This window comes from Zerene cesonia, chromosome 1 (assembly GCF_012273895.1).
Source record: "Zerene cesonia ecotype Mississippi chromosome 1, Zerene_cesonia_1.1, whole genome shotgun sequence".
NCBI classification, from domain to species: domain Eukaryota; kingdom Metazoa; phylum Arthropoda; class Insecta; order Lepidoptera; family Pieridae; genus Zerene; species Zerene cesonia.
The window spans coordinates 8,808,950-8,830,100 of NC_052102.1; the positions used below are offsets into that span (position 1 = coordinate 8,808,950).

Consider the following 21,151-nt stretch of genomic DNA (forward strand, 5'->3'; position numbering starts at 1 on the left):
TGTATATGTAATAAAAATGTTAAAAATGTTATGTATAATCACAATGCAATGAAACAGGTAAATATGAAAAGATGAGTAAAAATAAAAAGTAAAAAAAAAACGGCCGCCCGAACAGGGACTTGAACCCTGGACCCTTGGATTAAAAGTCCAATGCTCTACCGACTGAGCTATCCGGGCCGTGTAGACGGTATCGAAATTTTCTATTATAAGACGATGCTATGTCCATTGCTCACGGAAACGTAAAATAATAAGAAATAATCAAAACTAGTTATTTGTATTGTTATTTATATTGCCAATGATTTGAAACGTAAAAGATCTATCTGAGCTTAATTAAAGTCCTTCTTCCTTACATGACCTTTCTCTATTAATGAAATAAATATTTTAGCGGGTGGTGAGGCAGGAGGAGGATCAGGTCGGTCCACGCCGAGCACGCCGTCCACGCTCTCTCCGGGCGCGGCGCTATCCCGTGCGCAGTCACTGTCCAGCGAGTCCCCCCTCGCACCCCTCACACCCATCCTCACCGGGTGAGTAGAAATGGAACGTTCGAGAATGTTCTAGAAATATTGTGTTGTATTGCACTGAATCTTTTAGGTTACGTAAGTAGTACAAATATGCATTGTAGTAGCAAATACCGGTTTATTTAGGTGTGTATTTTTTGATCCTGTGATAATAACGATTTCACGGTACATAAAGTTGTACATTTAAGATGAAATGCAGTTGTAGCGGAATAAGAAACTGAAAAATATGACTATAATAAATATAACTTACTTCGTTATTTGATATTGTCTATGCTTTTTTGTTTCCAATATAGATGGGAGATATTTGGAAATTATACAGAATGTTATGATATAATTTATATTTATCTATCCTAATATGTATAAGATATGTGTTGGTGGGATCTATAATGTAAGTGTAGTTGTATTCGATAAAGTAACCATTATAAAGTATTTGTTACATTATGTTTTATATACTTATTTTATAAATTAACCGGCGAGGTTTTATACATATTATGTTATTTTTTTATTAGATACGGGGAGTAATATTGGCTTATATAATTTGTTTTATTTTTCCACCGTTGACTGGAGCAGAGGTAATGAATTTGATTAACCGCCGTAATCAGAAGTCATCTTCATTCTCCCTTCATTTATCACAGTAGGGTCCCGTACAAAACATTGTTTTTTTTTTGTAAATTTGTCGTTTTCAAATATTCTTTTTTAGTATAACATTTAGATATTAGATTTGGATGGATGGAAACGATTAATACATAAAAAATGTATGTGATTAAAGTTTATTATTTGGTTTATGAAATACATATTACCTGATATAAAAAAGTGTCTAAAATTGCCGCCTATTTCAAACATTATTAATCACAAAGCACAAATATTCGATCAATAAACCGGTGGTGTCTTATTGCAATGATATTCGACTATAAAAAAAAACCTTGAAGCTCGGGAATGACCAAATGCGAATTGTACGTGGGCCTACTGCATTCACCCCCCTTTTATTAACCCCGGTGTTGTCCCTTTCAGCGTCCGTATATCACCCGAAGGGAACGGCGAGGATAAGAGTAAATTAGCACAACAACAGACATACAGGTACAATCACTCATGCGCACGACGCTCACACGCATACGCACCGTATTATAACTATATATGTTATGTATGTAAACGTCCTATGTGTTGCATGGTACTAATGTGGGTGGAAAATGCGCTGGATTGAGTTAGGCTGTGCGTTTATGTGCTTACTAATAATTACTATGGATCATTGGTTTGTCTCTTTCGCTCTTATAATCGGATGTTTGAGAATGAAAGAGACGAAGCGCTGACTGGATTTGTTGGGTAGGTAGAAATTAGTTAGGTATTTGATAATTTTGATGAGTAGTTTTGATTTGTTTATACGGGTAAAAGTATATTTAGTAGAATTTGTTATTTATACTTGTTACTTATTAAATAAAGTATTTGATATATACGCTTCGCAGAATTTGTCATGTCTTAGATGTATTCAGCAAATGTCATGCTGACAAAATATTATTACATCAAAAATAAAACTGTTAATGATAATTCAAGCAATATTTTAAGTAAAGTTAGTGAAATCATACTTTGTTCGCTTTATAAATATAACGTTGTTTAGGTAGATCGATTTATTTGCCTACTTGTTCTGTATGTTTTAATTTAGTACTTATGTTTTATTCTTAAAAAACTTGTTTGTAAATGATTGTAAATAACATAGTTAGCGACTCCAACTACAATACAAAAACTAGATACTTACGAAACGCTTACGGTTACACATTCTGCGCTTTATGGCTTTGTAAATGTGCTTTGCTTCAATAAACTGTTGTGAATGTACAACCAAAGAGTCTGTTACTGTAAATAACACTTATGTTACTAATTACGCAATGTTCGGGAGCGTGACACGCTTACATATGAGTAAAATTTTAATACATTTAAAGCTCATACGATTGCACATTGGCCATTTAAAGAAGTTCCAAAAAAAAAAACTGCAATTCTGCACTAAAATACTAAACTTGAGACTGTCTTATAACAAAATATATAACTGATGTTTACCAATTTCCAGACAATACAAAGAAGCCTTAAGACAGCAGCGCCAACAAGACGTGTACCGCCCCCGCACCGACCAGCCCTCCCCCGAGCTAGACTCCTCGCCCCAATCCCAAAACCAAAGTCCAGTGCACTTCCAGAAGTCCGGCTCGCCGGTCAACGGATACAGTAACGTATCGTACAACAGATCGCTATCCTCCAACTCACCGAACAATTCCAACGTGCCAAACTCCCCCCTCCTCCACTCGACCCCGCGGCGGTTTCAGAGCCAAAACGGCGTGGAGAAGCTGGAGGAGAACAAGCGGCCCGTGCAAAAGGTCGTGCCGTCACGTAACGTCGCCAAAACAACGTTCACGCCCATCAATGGGAACGTTGATTACGCGCGGGTCAACGGTACAGACGCCGCGGTGTACACGAAACCAACGTCACCGACAAAATCACCAACGAACACATTAGGGTATAAGTCGAATATTCCCAGGCAGAACGGGGACGCGAAACTGTTAACAACATCGGTGTCGTATTTGAAAGGTGGTGGGGCGAAGCCGCCGAACAAAATGGCGTGGAATAAAGAGGCGGTGCCCGATAAGCTCAGCTTCACTATGAAGAGGGAGTTCGATAAACAGAAGGAAGAGTCGGATCTGTTGCACCAGTTGAGAACGGTGAGTTTGTTTTGTATTTTTATAGGACAGTTACATAATGTCATCTTAGTTTATTATAAGTAACAAATATACAGTACTAGACGCTCGTCCCGGCTCCGCCCGGATATCAAGATTCCTGTTTTATCCTAAGGAAGCATTTAATCGGAATAAAATGTATCCTATCACCCAAATCAGCTCATACACTGTCTGTGTATCAAATTTCATCAAAATCCGTTCAGTAGTTTCAGCGTGATTGACGGACAAACATCCGAACAATCAAACTTTCACATTTATAATATTAGTGTCAAGTGTGATTATTATAATTTAATATAGCTAGCTAGAGTTAGCACTGTTTATCCACAATTAGGACGTAACTTTTAAGTTTTGTGGCTTGCTTACGTGTTAGCCGTAATTAATATGTGCGTATTGCATTACAGATAATCGAGAGCCGGCTGAAGATGTCGCTGCCGGAGCAGCTGGCGCCGGTGCTGGCGGACGGCGTGGTGCTGTGCCACCTCGCCAACCAGCTGCGCCCGCGCGCCGTCGCCTCCGTGCACGTGCCCTCGCCCGCGCAGGTCCGCCCCCACACGCCCCCACACGCCCCCACACGCCCCCACACGCCCCCACACGCCCCCACACGCCCGCACACCTCATGTACACGCATATACACACGCACGTATACGCACATGCACACACAAATACGCGTCGGCTTTCTCGAACGTACATGTGTGATCAAGAAACACGTACACATAAATACACGTATACATATATATGTGTATGACCGAAAAAATATATATGTACGTGAACAAACGGATGTAACATTGTCCTTATTGATAAACTTAAATCATATGAATATTTATATTTTGGTTCAATATATAGCTATGAAGAAAAGCACCCATTTATTGCTTAGGGTATTAGTCTTTACTAATAGCGCAAATCGATAATATAGTAGATTAGAGTAGACTATGTATTATGTTTCCCTGACAGCAATAGTTCAATTTTATGATTTCTCTTTTTAGCCAAAGCTTACAATGGCCAGGTGTCGAAGAAACGTGGACAACTTTCTGGAGGCGTGTCGAAAAATTGGTGTCGAAGAGGTGAGGCATTTATTTTAGTTTTGTATTCCTTTCTTTATTTTACTTTTTATTATTTCATGAAAATCTAAATTTATCTTGACTCAAATGATTTAAAACCCGCGTCGACTCAATGAGTGATTTTCATACCGTGCTCAGTCGCAAATCCGTTCCGAAATCTTTCCGTTGTATTCAATACCGCGCGTGAGAACCTAACGGGATCGTTATATTCGCGCGTCGTACGCAACAAAACGGCGAGACAAAAATTGATATAAACTAAGAGACCGGTGGCGTGTGTTCCAGGACGCGATCTGCTCGCCAGAGGACATTCTGTGCCACCACCCGGAGCTCCAGGGCGCTGGGTGCAGTACATTGGTCCCTCTCTCGTACACGATCGCCGCCCTGGAACACGCGCACCGCCACCGCGATAGCCCCCCCGAAGCGATAGAGGTCAATTACGAACGCGCCAACTCGAGGTACAACGAGGACAGGTATATAGCCAATTTCAATTACACCATCGACGAGCTCGACGAGGACGACACCTATCCGGATGCGTACAACAGGATACAGTTCGTCACGCCGTTCTGCAAACGCGGAGACGTCCTCACCGGGGAGACTATGGAGATATACGACACGGACGAGGTGGACTTCCCTGTTGCCATGCGAGAGGAGGACCTCCAGAGATACGACAGGGGCAAAATGAACCTCCACATCGAGGGCAACTTGAACGCGCCGGTCCACGAGACCGCCAAGGAGTTTGAAAATCGAATTTTCTTCACGCTCCTGTGCCTCGGAAGTTTCGTCGTATCCACTATTGTTCTCATATTGTACCCTCTGTAACTAAGTGTCGGGACTTTTGGATGGTTCGCCGTATACGCCGGTGTTTCGATTTGTCACAAATTTGCCTTATTAAACAGTGTAACTGTGATCCGTTAACGTGAGTGAGGCTGTACAGAATTGATCGTTGAGACTGATGAAATGATAAGTATTGCATTGCAAGGGACTTTGTCTCGTGTTAGGTTCGATTCGACAGTATTATCAGAAGCATATCAAGCGATCGTGGCTAGATTTTTATTTCAAACAATGTATGAATGGAATTTATTAGAAATGTATGCATTTTTGCGCTTTAAGGTTCTTTTAGGTACTTATTGACATGTTCCGATTGTAGTTCTTGGCTGAATAAGGCTATGCACATTATTAATGTCGGCACTGTAGAGGATTTTCTAATATGAACTAAAATGTTGTTTATGCTTGACTTTTAATATATTTCGCATTGAAATTTGTATGTTTATTAACCGTCTGTTATAGTTTTAAGATATATTTGATTCATTCCTAATACAGGCATTTTGATAGATATAGTGTTGCATTTGTATAAATTGCTTTTTGATTGTTTATCGGAAAAATGTTTTGTTTGCTTGATTTTATTTTCGATGGATCTCAGTTTTGGTTGACATAATTTATTGTGTAAGTGTACATTTATGTTGTTCTCTTTCAACGCTACAATTACGTAATTCACTTAAGAAAATGCCGATAGCGGATCAAAATACGCCAAATTAAGTTCCTAAAGCAACATGAAATTGATAGAAAGATTTAGACATCACTTTTATTGGTAGTGTTCACATAACGATAAGACAATGGTGCTTTTACGATGCTGTTTCTGATCTGAATTATGTAATTTTAGTTCTTTACAAGGTTTGGTGCATTTATATCCACATGGTAGGTAGTATTGCACTTTAAAATTTAAGAATTTTATACATTTTAGGTGTTAGACATTAAGTTTTATCTACAAGCTATGAGATGCGAATGGTAATTAAAAAAAATATATTCTAAATTTTACTGCCGATTCGTAGGTTGCACTTTTTATAATAGTCGAACGTGTATGTTATGAATTTTACATGTCTTTTGATATAACATTTGCTGGCTCTTTAATTAAATCTGTTTTAGAGTATTATCTTATTTATAAAATATTACCATTTTTATCGCATACCTTCCTTAATTCGGAATATTATGTTTACGGTAATTTAAATCCTCTACAAACCACATACTTCCAAAGTACAATAACAATATAAATAAATGTTGGTGCGTGCAACATAGTAACGAAGAGTATATGTATGATATATACATTTTATATTAAACCCACTTATGTGTTAAATGTTTCTTATTAAATAAGAATTGTATGCCTTAATGGAATTCATATCTATTGTATGTGATGCAAACACTTATTTATGCTTTACTATAGACCGTTTTACAGCGAAGTAATATAGTCGGATTTTCCTAAAAATATAGGGATTTTGAACTTAAAGTCAAATGTTGTAAAATTAATTGACGAAAAGTGAATTAATTTCCTTGATACTCCAGTGCGGGGTCGTGGAATATCGCTTTTGAATCATACAACACGTAATCGATTATTTCAAAGGTATATCGACTGCTTTAATATCACAATTTTAATATTCTAAAAAAACTAACATTATGTTAGAATTTTTGTTAAATGCTGTAAAAGGTCGTTTTAGTAGTGAGTAGTGATAATTAGACTGTTTTTTGAGGCTTTTCGAAATAATATTTGTAAAAGACACGTTTTATTAATTTATAAAATTAACCTACTTATTACTATACGTAATAAATAACTTAAGCCAATCGGAGACCGAATATTGCCAACTAACATTTTTAATGTTTAAGATTTTTTATTGCATTTAATCGTAGACTATTAAAACTAATTTACAATATAGTGGTTGTTGTAGGCAGCTTTAACTGACGGGAGTTATCTGAAAATCGAAAGTAGGTAGCGTTTTCAGAGTATGCTGCATTACACTTTTAATTTAAAATTGCGAGAAAATTTTCCGCCAGGCCATTAATAAATTTAACGAGAAAACTCAGCATATCACCAAATATAATAATGGTGATTACTTGATTATGGTGACTCGTATTATTTCATAATAAACGATATAATCATTTGCATTTTGATTTAATAATGTAAATTTTAAGTTCATATTCGATGGATTCATTTAATATGGCACATGTTTATGTTAAAATTGCTATCCAGATTTGTGTTTTGTAACAAATTATAAACAAATAACGAGCATTCCAAAGATGTTATTACATTCAAAGACTGTAGACCTGGAGTGTTAACGTGAGGTCGTAAGTAGTCCAAATTCGAGTGTGGGTAAGTGATGGTGCTAGGCGATCTATATTGCTCTTTCTACCTCGTCTTTTTCCCACACCACAATTAGTACTGCTTTAAGACGTCACTCGCCCCCTGTACTTTTTATTTACTTTATAATAGATTCATATAGGTACACAATGAATATAGGAGCTGGTTTTAAAATTAGCGCTTTTTTATTTCCCGCATAAATATCTTGGAGAATATTTCTCTAATTGCAGTGTTTTGTTTTTTATTAAAGATTAGAATAAATAAATAAACACGAAAAAGGCTTTTTAATACGAGTATTTTTTTCTAATATTAAGAATAACCGAAGCTTTTCCGTATGTTTTTGAGCTTTAAAATTACAAGTACAATTTTAATATATTCTGTATACAACTATATAGAGATAACGTTATATATAATAATGATTTATGCTTTCTTATTGTATTAGTTTGTTTTGGTGCTTGGGTGTGTATTTTACGACTGGTTTTGAATTAATCTATTTTTTCTTTAACTTTGTATAGATTCTATTCTTTAATATATTTTCGGAGTATAATATGTTGTTACTATTAATCGAGAAACAATATAATTTTATAGACTTTAGTTTTATCCAGTCAGTATTTCTTTTCTTATGTTTTTATATAAATCTAAGTACACGACAAACAGCAACACAGTATCATTAAATTGCTTTTGATTCCAAAACAATTAAATGAATTGTAATAAGAAGATTGTTTGTTAATTACATAAATCCATTCTGTGACTGTCTTCTATGTCTATTACATTATAATGCAATATTTCTAAAACATAACTTCTAATGTATTCAAGTATTTGAAAATATAAAACCAGTCTTTTATCAAATTCCATTTACAATTAGCATTAATTTTGTGTAACGTTAAATTGTCGTTGTTTTATTTATTACATTTTAAGTTTTTTTTTTGCATTTCTTATTATCATTGGAGATATGTTTGGTGTATGTTTTGAAATATTTTCTTTTGGCAATGTGTATTTTTTTCATATGTACTTACAATGTTTTTTCTCGAATTAAAAATTACATTTCTTATTGCGAATTGTTGTTTTATTATTGACCTTATTATTCGCGATAGTTATATAATTTTAAGAATATATTGTAATTGGTACACAACATATCTATGTCACTCTCTAGTCTCCCTGTTTTCAGACACAAAAATCATACCATTAAATTGCTTCGTTGTGACGTAAAACAACGACATATAAACACTCACATTTATAATATTAGAATATAGTGAGGATTAAATTGAAATACTTTTAAGATAAACTAAGTATTGCAAACTAATACGAGAGACTGAGATTTCATTAATGTACTTTAAATCCATAATTGTATTCAAATTGCTCGCGCAAAATGTATTTTAGCACAAGGTAAAATGTATCATGTAGATGTTGAAGATAATCTCACTCAACAGAAACGTTATAAGCGACCATGAGTATCATTTCGATGTCCCATACATCCATTTAAAACGTTAATTACTTTTTTATACCCATCAGGTAATGTTATAATCATCTAAATTTGTTTTAGAAGCTGATGTGCTGCGCAGCGGACGTGCTAGAGGGCAAAGGGACCGTACAAGTGGCCATCACGGTCACGGAACTGCTCCGAAGGCACTCGGTTATCAAGGAAACGCTCTCACCCAGTGCGATCCCAGTGGCGACTCCGCCCACCTAGCGTAGACTGGCTTTAGCACCTGAATCCAACCTCTTGCTCTAGACCTGATTGTGATTTTAGTTAGATTTATTACGCGGTTGAGTTTTGTTTCATCTAATAGTCGAGATTTTTACGGTTTGGTCGAACAGTTACGAACAGTACACGTATAGTACATTGGTCGAAATGTAACCTTACTAGCGAGCCTCTAAATTGAATTCTATATGTCGATATGACACATACATTCGACAATTATGCATTAATCATTCGACAATTAGGCATTGTACGTGCGGGTATCATCGTGATACGTGGTGTTTATACGCTGATATAGGTATGAGATGATGTCCCATTGTGTATGCTATACTGTGCATACGCATTGTTTATCGTATATATAGATTGATATTTTTGTGCTTAAAATGCTCATCATTAATTTCAAGATATTTTCTGATGTCGATTAAGTCACGAATGAGATGTTGCTTATATTTTGGGAAGGTTTAGTGTGTAGCCAAAATTAATATTGAGTTTAGTGCAATATTATTGGAAATTTGTAGAAGGAAAATTCTTTCTCGTGACTTTTCATGTACACGATGAGATATTTTAATTTATTTCAAATAACCACATCGCTTGCAGATAACTATATTTATATAGTAGAATTACCTTAATCCTTAATGTCGGTTTACGTTGGTAATTTAGAATAGTTCCTGTAATTATTAATTACTCACTATCGTTTAGTTTCGTAATGCTTTGTAGAACTACAGATATATATAGATATAGCGAAGAGAACAAAATACGAAAACAAAATGAAAAATATGTAAAACCATAAATGTATAAAAATATAGATAATGTTTCATACATTGAAGTCTGTTGCGTTTGTTTCCATAAATCTACTTTCATAGTATCGAAGTAGAGCTAGTCAGATAAAACCAAATTTATAAGGAAGATTGAAATATCGCCTGTACCTTTTCTAAACATCTGTCCAATTTAAATAATAAGATTACCATTAAAAATATAAAGGTGTGAAATCTAAAAAAAAAATTGTAATTCGTTCTTCTACATCATGTGTCATATTAATATTAAAAATGATATTTTTATTAGGATATTTAATGATGATTGTAGTTAAATAGGATCCCTCTAAGCTATTAACCATTTTCATCTCATCTCATTTCACATAGGCATTTGAAAGCATGCTATCTCACTCGTACATATTAAAACGTACATGCTTTTCATAAACCATCACACATTTAAATATAAACAATACTCGTATATAATTGAATTGAAGTGGATGTCAATTCAACTAAGTGTTATAGAATTTCTCAATCAATTTTTAAATCGATTGGTGAATTCAATTATATAAATACTATAATACAAACGTAACGTAACGCGTTACTTTGTTTCCTTCGAAATTAACTGCTCTATAAAGCAGGATATTGTTAAGTCCTTAAACATAAGGTATCTCTCGCACCTTAGTGCCTGCAGATTTAACGCACAACAAATTCTAAAATGCACCGGTTAAACGTAGTGATATTTTACACAATTTTTGTATGTTTATACAATATATTCGTATTGGCATATTTGTTACAAGTTGTAACTAATAATCGAATATAGGAATTAGGTAAAAATTGAAACAAATTTCGACACCTTAGTTGTGTTAAAAGTAAATCTTTTAGTAAATTGTTTATTTAATTCGAAGAATAATGAAAACGTTCGAAGGTATCAAATCATGAAAGTGTTATAGGTAAGGTAGAAGGAACATACGTACTTGTAAGTGGAAACGTCCGACGCTTAGAAAGAGAGGAAGATCGTGGAACTCTGTCCATCTCTCTCTAGTGAGGCAACATATGGCGCATGCGCTATTCTCATTGGCCACTTAACTACGGATGCGCGAGCACAAAGTATGATAGTGTATCGCGATCTTTGCTTTCTTTCTAATCGGGGTATAAATAATACCTATATTTATAGACGAAACTTTGGTCAGAGTCTTTAGATAAGTTCTGTAATTTACTTTCAAAGAATAAACTCGTTTCAATTTCTTTGATACATTAATACATATTAGAGAATTTTTATTAACACAGTATGTACTTTTGAAGATGATTTTGTTTAATGATTAATTAATGGTATCATTTCTTTTCCATCTTTAATAAATATCTAATAATTTTTAAAATTGTAATCTGAAAGACATTTAATATCTCTCACATTTTGATATTTGAATTGCATAACTTATCTAGAGGAGTGATTATTCAATCTGTTCGTTTGATACAAAATTGAAATTCGATCGTTTTATCGTTGTTATATTAAAACAAGCTTAGAAGCACATACACTTGTTCGTTTTTAAACGTTGCGTAACTTGAATTAGGGATTACACAGACGAATTTAATGACATTTTTGAACATTTACACACGTTGCGTAGCTGTTATTCATTAGTGTGTCACATCACGTAGATGCCTTAAACGATCAAAGCTATTGGTAGTATGAAAAACATGTTCAACAGTTGATAGGATATTTTATCATACGAATAAAAAGTTGTAGATAAATATAGTGATTTTCTGAAAACGAAGGAGGTCCCTAATTTGTTCTTTCGTGTATTTTTTCTCAGTAGTCTTTTGACTGAGTGATTCTTTTTGTGTTCGATAGAAAATTGTTTGGTCCCAGTTTGGGAAAAATATTTTAATGTCGAACATGAGTTAAAGAAAAACAGCCAAACATAATGTATTTTATTATTTATGACCATAGAAGTGAAATTTTGTTATGATGAAACACAAATAAATATATTAAATAAGTGAAATAAAACTAAGCTTTCTTTGTAGCCTTGCAATTATGCTTGCGTATTAACGCAAGTGAAGCGAGAAAACGGCGGCGGGAACCTCATTCTAAAGTTTTCTAGGAAATTGATACTATTCCTTATTACAGTTGAATGGAAGGCAATAACGATAACATAGTATTGGGATCAGCATCTGCGAGCTTACGTAGGTTTTGTGAATTTGTAGTTTTAATAACTAGAAAATCTTATGTTTTTATTTAAATTTGTCCACATTAACACCGTTTGTAGTACTTACCTAAAACCGTAGGTTAACTTATATTATTATGATAATTACAAATTTGTAATTTTTCGTATTCTTCGACTCTTAATCAACAATAACACTAATAAACCATAAAATATTACCTTGGCTGTGTACATTAATCTTTGTAGATATTTTTCGCGCCAATTACGGCGTGGGTACAGATAAAAAATGGTGTTGTAGATATCGTACAGTTACGTGTACTTAAACTATTATGATTAGTTTAATTTTATTATTTTCGATTACGTGCTGTAAATATTTGTCTTTAATTCTCATTCTTATTCACAAAATTTTCTAGTTTCTTCACCACCGATTTGATAAATCTTTTAATACTCATAGATCTTTATTATAGGATAATTTTTTTCTCGTCATTTTGAATGTAGTCAATTCTTATTATAAGGATATGATGTAAAGTATTTTACGTAATGCGATTAATAATTTTTGTGATTAATAATTTCTACTTTAGTGTAATAATTATTGTAATATGCACTTAGATGAAAATATTTTATGTACGTGATGTAATGTTTGCAAACGAAATTTTGTTTTTGTTACCATGACATTGTGCTTTTTACGTTGTGATGTTACTTATGATTTTCTTTTAATATTACTTTAATTTTTGTCAGGTTCACGTAATATTCAATGTATTTTTAGTTTTTTTTTTTATATAATTAATAGTTTTGGTTGCATATTCTGTTGTAAAAATAATTTTAATATTTGTTTTTTCTTTCTAGGAGCCTGATATAAATACGTATATTTATGTTCAATATTATTCGCAAATAATTTTATGTTGCAATGACGCATATGTCGAAATAATAATCAATATAATTATGTCCTGTGAATTTGATTATATGTTGTGTATAAAATAGTGTCTAGGAATTATAAAGGAAGTGATGAAGTCTTTGTCTTCAAAGAGATTGTGCCAAAGACTGGAACGGACTTGTATGTATTCGTAATGCACTCGTCTTTAATGGTGTAATTCTTATCATACCCACGTGTTTATATGTAGATACAAATAAAGATACTTATACAATTTTGAAATGTTGTACTTATTTTGATGAAACCCCATATAGATCTTAGAAACCATCAGCTACATACCTGGATTTAAGCCAATTGGTAACTTCGATGTTTCTGGAAAAGAGTAATTATTATAACAATTAATTTTTATACATTGATTTCAAATATGTACTACTTTGTAGGAAGGGAACCAAAATATTTTAAAACCTCTATGGCTTTAGAAAGACAAACATTTCTATAAATATAAAATGAAACATTTGTGAATCGTAAGATAAGCCCATAAAATCTTCACATGATGATACATGATTCCAAACATCTCTGCATACGTTAAGATTTGCAAGATGAAAGAAAATATGCAAAATTTATAACGGTTATATTATTCCTTTATGCTGAGCATTTTTTTGTAATAGTAACTAAAATTCATAAATTATAAACAAATGTATTCAAGTACATACAAAGAGTTTCTTATTGCATTACCTCTATCAAATATGAAATAGGACTCAATGTTAAAAATGTTACCAAATTCCTTTAAAACAGGCTGTACCGAATACCGATTACATAGATCAGAGTTTGCCGGGTCAAGTAATAGAATATGTGTATAATGATCCGTCACCGAACTAAGAACAATCGTTATTATTAATATTATAATTTAACTACACAAAACTATATATTTTAATAGAACCCTCAAAATCGGATACGGCAAATAGGTAGTTAAAGAAAAAATGCGTGCACCTCCTTAATACGGAAACGGGAGTACAAAAAATTCAATTTATTAAAAACTTGCGGGTAATTCTGTTTGCCGCGATAGTCAAATGTCGAGGCGTGCCCGCTTAATCGCTGGAAGCTGACTCGCAAGTTAGCGACCCCGCCCTGTTTTGTGTGAGCCTTAGGCTGGCGCCAGACGTAGCAACTATTCATTGTTGTGGGATGCGTGTAAACAGATGTTCTTAATTGTAGAAAGAAGCCGAGATTTATGGGAAAATTATGCGTTTGTGCGGTACTCAAAGGAATGGTGTAGAAACTAGCCGAGTAGAAAATTGGTGGTACCTATGTGTATAATGGTAGAAAAGTGCCTAATTTATCTCAATAAGTGTATCTCTTATAATATTAATAGCGAACTAATCATTAACAACATATCTATTTGATGAAAAAAGGATCCAATCCCCAATATAAGCCTCAACTAACCCTTATGAAGCACATATCACTCAAACTACTACTTGGGTAATTTTATTCCACCTGAGGTGATTAAATAAACCCACAACGGAACAAGCAATTCATTGGTTCACAAAGGAAACATCGCTCTGATGAATACCTTGTTCCATTCAAGAAAAAAGCATAAAATCAAGTAGCATTGTTATTCCGACACCGGCTAGCTTTCTACAATTATTATTTACTTTTCGTAAAATCATCGCCCTTGTTTACAAGTAATTAATTATACACAATGAGGTTCTGTTAGGTTGATTTCTTTTTGTTCCTGCCGTGGCGTTTTTCGTGAGGGCACCTACCTACGTATTTTGGTAAATCGACCGGAAAATTGGTTAGTTTGAATGGGGTGATGCAAAGGTGGGTAGGCACAATAAACTGGGCAATTATCGCTGCTTAAACTTTACGCTACGAAGGCTAATTAATAATTTTGTTACGAGGTTAATTACATATTGTAATATTTAGATCAACAAGGGAAAACATAAAAATCGTATATAGCTATATTAGTTAATCGTAGACTCATGTACCTAGATATTGATTTTAAGAGTACCTAGGTAGGTATGTTACATAAATAAATATCGTTACGATTCAACTTTCAAATGGTATTTAGAGATAGATAATATACAGCGTAACTAATTTGTAAGTCTCATTGCCTTTACATATTATCTGTAATTCATTTATATCAACGTAACATAAATAAATTACAAATCTCACCTTTCCTTCGTTTGCCACTTTATTACCTCGTTATGATCTAGTGCCTATTTTACAACACTATCTTAATAATATTTCATATAAAATTGCAGCAATTGTGTATTCAGAAGATCTGTGTCACGATAACCTAGTCCTTAGATGGTTTTCTCAACGACATTTCACAGGAAATCTAAACAACAATGTGATTATGACCATGATATTGTAGTTTTTGAGACAATCATTTTTTACAATGTACGATACGGACTTGTGAAATTAAGACACAAAAGGAGTGTTCAATGCAACGCAAAAAAATCTAAACATACTGTACACAAAAATTACAAGCCCTTTAAAAAAACAAAGCGAAAATCCTAAAAAGTTATATGCAATTGAAAATTTCATGACTTCATTTTTTATTTGTATGTGTATGTTTGTTGGAAATTGCTCTATCCGCACATACCTACTGTAAAACAGTGTGTTTAAAACTACCTGTGTGTTAAGTGTTTTTCACCTCCATGCTCATTAAATGCATTCTCCAATTACCCTAGGTCCCTTTACCTATAACAAATATAAAAAAGCGTTTCCATACTAAATAAAAGCCATAGTAACCACATCTAATAGAATTGTCGTAGGATTATCTTAGACGGACGCAGCGTGGCGTCGCACCACGCAGCAATTGTCTAATTACCATACGTGGGCTGCGACCACTGTTCGATTCAATTATGTTATCGCTTTATGGGACATTTCACTGAATCTAACGATAAGCTAGCACGATTTACGCTGTGGAGGTGACAGTTTGAGTTACATTAAACATAATCATTGGTTACAAGGTAATTGTAAATAATGGATATATTCAGTGTTTTCATATTCATTTGCTCTACGTTTTTGTCATTTTATTATAGTGCTTTATAATTTTAACCAATAACGTGACTATTGCTCTATACTACCCTGCGAAGATCTTGTGTCATTACCCAATAGTTTTGGTATTATATTTACCGTATACGTTTAATATTAGTAGATAGGTATTAAGTATATAATATTAGTAGAATATCTCAATACAACTAATATCATAAACGCAAAAGTCTGTAAGTATGGATTAATAGATGTTTGTTACTCTTTCACGTAAAAACAACTAAATGAATTGTAATGAAGCTATAAACTCAGAACTCATATTAAAATACAAACTTCAATTACATAGCATTAGAATAAGACAATGCTATGCTATTGACCGCGGGTAAAAGCGCGGCGCAGCTGGTGCACTAAAAAAAACAACATTTAATTTTGACTATGCAGAAAATTTGTCGTTTTTTTTTACATAAATGTTTAATGCACATCAGAATTTGATTCGTATAAATAGTTCTTTAATTACCTTTTTGTTAGCTAGCTTGGCCTTATTGGCCGTAACTACCTTCTTGAACCATGATGCAATATGAAATTCAATCCTTCGATCAAAAGAAATTTCTTTTACAAGTTCTTTCATGGATTTTGTCTCGATCGTATTGCTAAAAGGCACAATTGCTAAAATTCTTCCCAGAAACACTATTGTATAACGATAAAAACAACTTAAAATTGAGCCATATCAAGCCTCTCTATTATGACGAGTAAAGGTTGAATATAATTTGATAAGTAATACTAATAACTATCAATAAACCGATTATAATGTGAGAATTCTCAGTAGGTAGGTGCAGAACGCGGCGTCACGCGGCGCTCCGTGGAGCGAGCTGTGTACCAGTATGTATTCTAATACATTACTAAATTAATGTTACATTTATCGATGATCATAATACGTCGGGAAAAACAAAAGAAGAAGCTTTTACGTTATTTCCATTAAACAGATTGACAGTTTGGTGAGAATAGATATATCAATAAGATCTAGGAAAGTAATAATGGACATTTATTATTCTGGTTGCACTGTCTCGTGATCTAATCATATAATTTTCTTGAGATTTGTTTTTTCAAAAAAAATATATATATTTAAGAATTATACTGCCGATAGACAAAATTACAGAGAATGATATTAATAACATAATACTATACTAGTATTATAATTCAGTGTGTCCGTATCGTCCGTACTAACACCCACTTTCGTAGCTAGAACTTTGCAAAGAAAAGGTTTAATAGATCTGCCTATTAGGTACCTTCCTCCCTCGAAACGATTAAGAAAATTTACACATCAACATAAATAAGAACGTTTCAACAAGTGATCACAAACATCATTACATTAAACGCATTTGCACCGCGTGATTGTTTGTTTGAGCCTCTCAACAGATGATGTATGGCGCGCATAAATAACCGGAGCCCCAGGCCATTCCAATTATGTTGCTGACCAACTCTAGTTGTGTGGATAACGTCTCATATATTATGTAACCTTTCTATTTTTCATTATAATCTGTAATGGGTTAGTACCAAAATACTAAGTACTTTTTACGATGACAGTATCCATTTTAATAAGATTTGGGAATCCATTTATAACAATAAAAAATAAAAAAACGACAGAATGGTTCTGTGCCGTTTAGATGTATACCTATGTAGTAATAAAAACCCGCTAAAACTGTTGTGGTTTAGATATATTTATAGCATAGATTGAACTAATCTAGCAGTTAGGAAATAGCTTCAGTATTTTATTTACAAAATTGTTCAGGTATTTCTCATAGGATATATCAATCTTACAGCTTACCCATTTGCAACAGAAAGATCGCTGTAGGTTTAAACGAAAGATTTAAATAAATTTAAATAAATTACGAACATAATACGCTAGTAGAACAGCGGGGCCCCATCACGTAGAAGGTACATAACCTTTTATTTCTCCACTGCCAAATATATTCGACGTTCATCAATCATACTGATTGACTAATTGATAACTTGACTTATGACGTTCACTAAAACAAAATTAACTGAATAAAACTCGTAAGTAATTAAAGGCTTTAAGTATGCCTTTCTTAGTGGAGTCTAATTAAGTTTGGGGTAAGAGGTTAATTTTTTATGTGGATAAATTATTAACGTTTTATGCAAATGTCGGTTCGGAAAATAAATTAAATTGCTTGTTTCGCCTCGGGCGGATTGATAGGATGTTCGAATGTTTATTTATATAGGAAGTTTGTTAGTTATTAGGATCGTTTAGCGTCGAACTGCGGAATTAGTTCTATTGGTTGTAGCGTTTGTATGTGTTAGCTATACTAATTGTAAAGTATTATTTTTCTGTGGCTGTACTATTATATATAAAAATTATTTTCACATAAAATATTTCTTGATGTTGCCGAACGAGGCATGAACAGAGGCTATTAGAAATTCGTAAAATAATAAATGTTAAGGAATTAAGAAGGAAAACATCCCTATATCCTATCTTTATGTAATCCTCCAATACCTATCTAGTATCTATCTAGTATTTGAATTTGAAGAGGATTGAATACCTAACACTAATCGAGCGATTATCACAACGACAACCAAAACTTTAATTTAAAACGAAAACCTAAAACGTATCAATACTTTGAAAAATATTGTTCAAATAATCAGCCGCGGGCGTTTCGTTCAGGGAACCGAAAAGCGGATACATGTTTCACAATCAAAGATATTTATTTGACTCGCGAGCACTGATAGTTAATAAAATATGCGCCTGAATAACGAAGTCCATTTAGCAATTAACTTAACAAACAAACGTAATATATTGTGCTTGAATTTCAATACAAAATGGCGTCGACAGTAACTTATTCCGTTGTGGGTACGAGCTAAGTTATTGTGTTTGTGCGTTAAGCATTCGTTTTGTGTCTAATTGACGCGTATCGATGATAAAATTTAAGATTGAGTGTCTTAAATAATATCATTGTGTGGAAATATTTTTAATATTTGTAAAATTTACCCATAATAATCCTTGTATATATATTATTACTTCATTTGAATGCTATATAGAGTATTAGTTTCTACTACTGTTTCTGTTTTGAAATAAATAAATGAACAGAGTGCTTTAATTTTCCAATGAGACTTATGATACATATGGGATTAATTAGCCCCAACCTGTATTAATTAATTATAATTGATCCAACGTTTAATAGTGGACACTTCAATTAGTAGATAGATAATTAATTTACTTATAGTAGACATGAAATAATTTTGTTAGTAAACTAATTTAGATATTGTATTACGGTGTACACCAAGCAATTAATTAGGTAAGGACGTTTTATAAAAAGTACTTGTTATTTACTCGTCTTTGCTGGTTTCAAAAAAATACGTTAACTTATTTAAGGTTTTAAAATTCATATATTTAGGTACACCTAATACCTACCGCTTTCTTCTTTGAAAATACTGAACTAATTTTTATTTATCTCTAGACATCTTTTGGGAAAAAGAATAAAATCACCAACCTAAACATCGACAATCAAAAAAACATAATCCGATACCTTTTTTTGGAATTAGACTTGCATAGCATCATATTGTGTTTAAGCACATACATAATTTTAGCCCTGTATCTTTTGAAAACAATAAAAATAAAAATAAAGATTATTTGAACCAAAAAGAAATACATTGCAGACATTGAGTTACATCAATTACGTAGGTATATTATATTAGATAATTGTGACCACTAAAAAGTAAAAACTATATGGCCTGTATATATATGTATAGGCCCTGGTTTCGCCCGTAACACATAATATGATATTGGCACATACCGTGAAATTTTTTATATAGATCTAGTAGTTATGGATACTTACACTTTCAAACAAGCAAACAAATTCTTTAGCTTTATAATATTAGTGTACTATGCGTAATAGGGTTTATTTAAAAAATAAATAAAAGGTCACCAACATCACTACGTGACTAATTGAAATAGTCTTGATAATTTGAACTACTTATGTATAATTATAGACTCCTTTTGTATTTGTCACCCAAGTGCAAAATATATGAATATCAGTTATTAAATAAATATCGAATACATTATCGGCCGTTGAAAATGGTGATCACCGCGGGTTGTCCACAGCCCGTAATTGGCTAATAAGACCCTCGTTAAGCGAATCCTTGCAAGATATAGAGTGATTGGAACACCGCTGACAATGATGAAGAATCGAAAAGAAATGATAATAATATATTTTTGTATACTATTCACATTGCACATTATATATTCTTGTATAATAAAATTGCATATACCCACCTAATTAAGCGCGTAGGTATGTCTGGTGCTTAAGCGGTGGCCTGGGTAGGTAAACCTAGGGTATATTTGTAGAAGTCTTTTATTTTACAACGTTTAGTAGAGTCCAAACTGTCCGCATTATTATTGTATTACACAATTCCTATAATGTTCCAATTATTGTTAGAGGTAGGTATGCTTGGTAATCCGTTTTGTATTTAAGTATATCGCTTGATTCTTCTTTTATAATAATAATTAATAATTTATTTTTCAATCACACATATTAAAGCTACATAAAATTCCCAATTTTATGCAAGTAGGTATATATACAAGCTTGGATAGTATAAACTTTTCTGGAAAGAGGTTTGTTTCATAAGATTAGAAATAAATATTTAATATAGTAGGAAACTAGAGAAAAATAATAACTGTAAATCATTTATAAGATTGCCATTATAATTTTAAGTCTACAAATAATTAGATGCTAAGTTACTTCTTTATCATAAATTTTACCTTTAATATAAAATGTATGTACTATTAAATGTATTTAATTACGCAATTATTCCTTATAAATCACAGTAGGCGGTAGGCGGAGCGGTGGCGCGCTGCCGTCCGCCCCTCATGTTGACAATGAAATGTCTAATTAATATGGTAACAATTAAGGTAGATTAAATATATTTATAAAGGCAAATGTACAGTATAATTAAGCTTACAAATATAGTAACAACTAATTATAGCGTTATAATTTTGATACATTAAACTATTTTTATAAAAGTACTCGCCAATAATTGCTATTACATTAATTGTTTATTTTAAACACTACTTTATAATTAACAGTAAGTAATTAGGGACTACCAATTATAAAACAAAAGTAAAGTATAAATATACAATTTTAATTAAGACAACCTACATACCTACTAACGCCATATTTTGTTTTTTATTACGACGTAAATATAGGAGAAAAAATGAAGACTACTTCTTGTTAAGAGCTATTA

The 21,151-nt window shown here is 32.9% G+C and overlaps 1 protein-coding gene and 1 non-coding gene across 4 annotated transcripts in view; one reads left to right on the top strand and one right to left on the bottom strand.

Annotated features, from left to right (window-relative positions):
* Positions 1–12,800, top strand: part of LOC119831648 (leucine-rich repeat and calponin homology domain-containing protein) — a 47,294-nt gene extending 34,494 nt beyond the window's left edge. Inside the window, exons 6-11 of one of the 3 annotated variants that reach the window (XM_038355086.1) lie at positions 386–524; positions 1,530–1,595; positions 2,575–3,217; positions 3,634–3,771; positions 4,216–4,293; positions 4,573–8,431. In XM_038355086.1, the coding sequence (XP_038211014.1) occupies positions 386–524; positions 1,530–1,595; positions 2,575–3,217; positions 3,634–3,771; positions 4,216–4,293; positions 4,573–5,109 (1,601 nt within the window). In that variant the 3' untranslated portion in view covers positions 5,110–8,431. Of the gene's footprint in view, positions 1–385; positions 525–1,529; positions 1,596–2,574; positions 3,218–3,633; positions 3,772–4,215; positions 4,294–4,572; positions 8,432–8,960 lie in introns of those variants that run through there. The other 2 variants (XM_038355103.1, XM_038355095.1) reach the window with 2 other exon arrangements.
* On the bottom strand, positions 105–177 carry Trnak-uuu. The gene has a single exon. It is a non-coding gene; the product is annotated as a tRNA-Lys (tRNA).
* Positions 12,801–21,151: the final 8,351 nt, after the last annotated feature.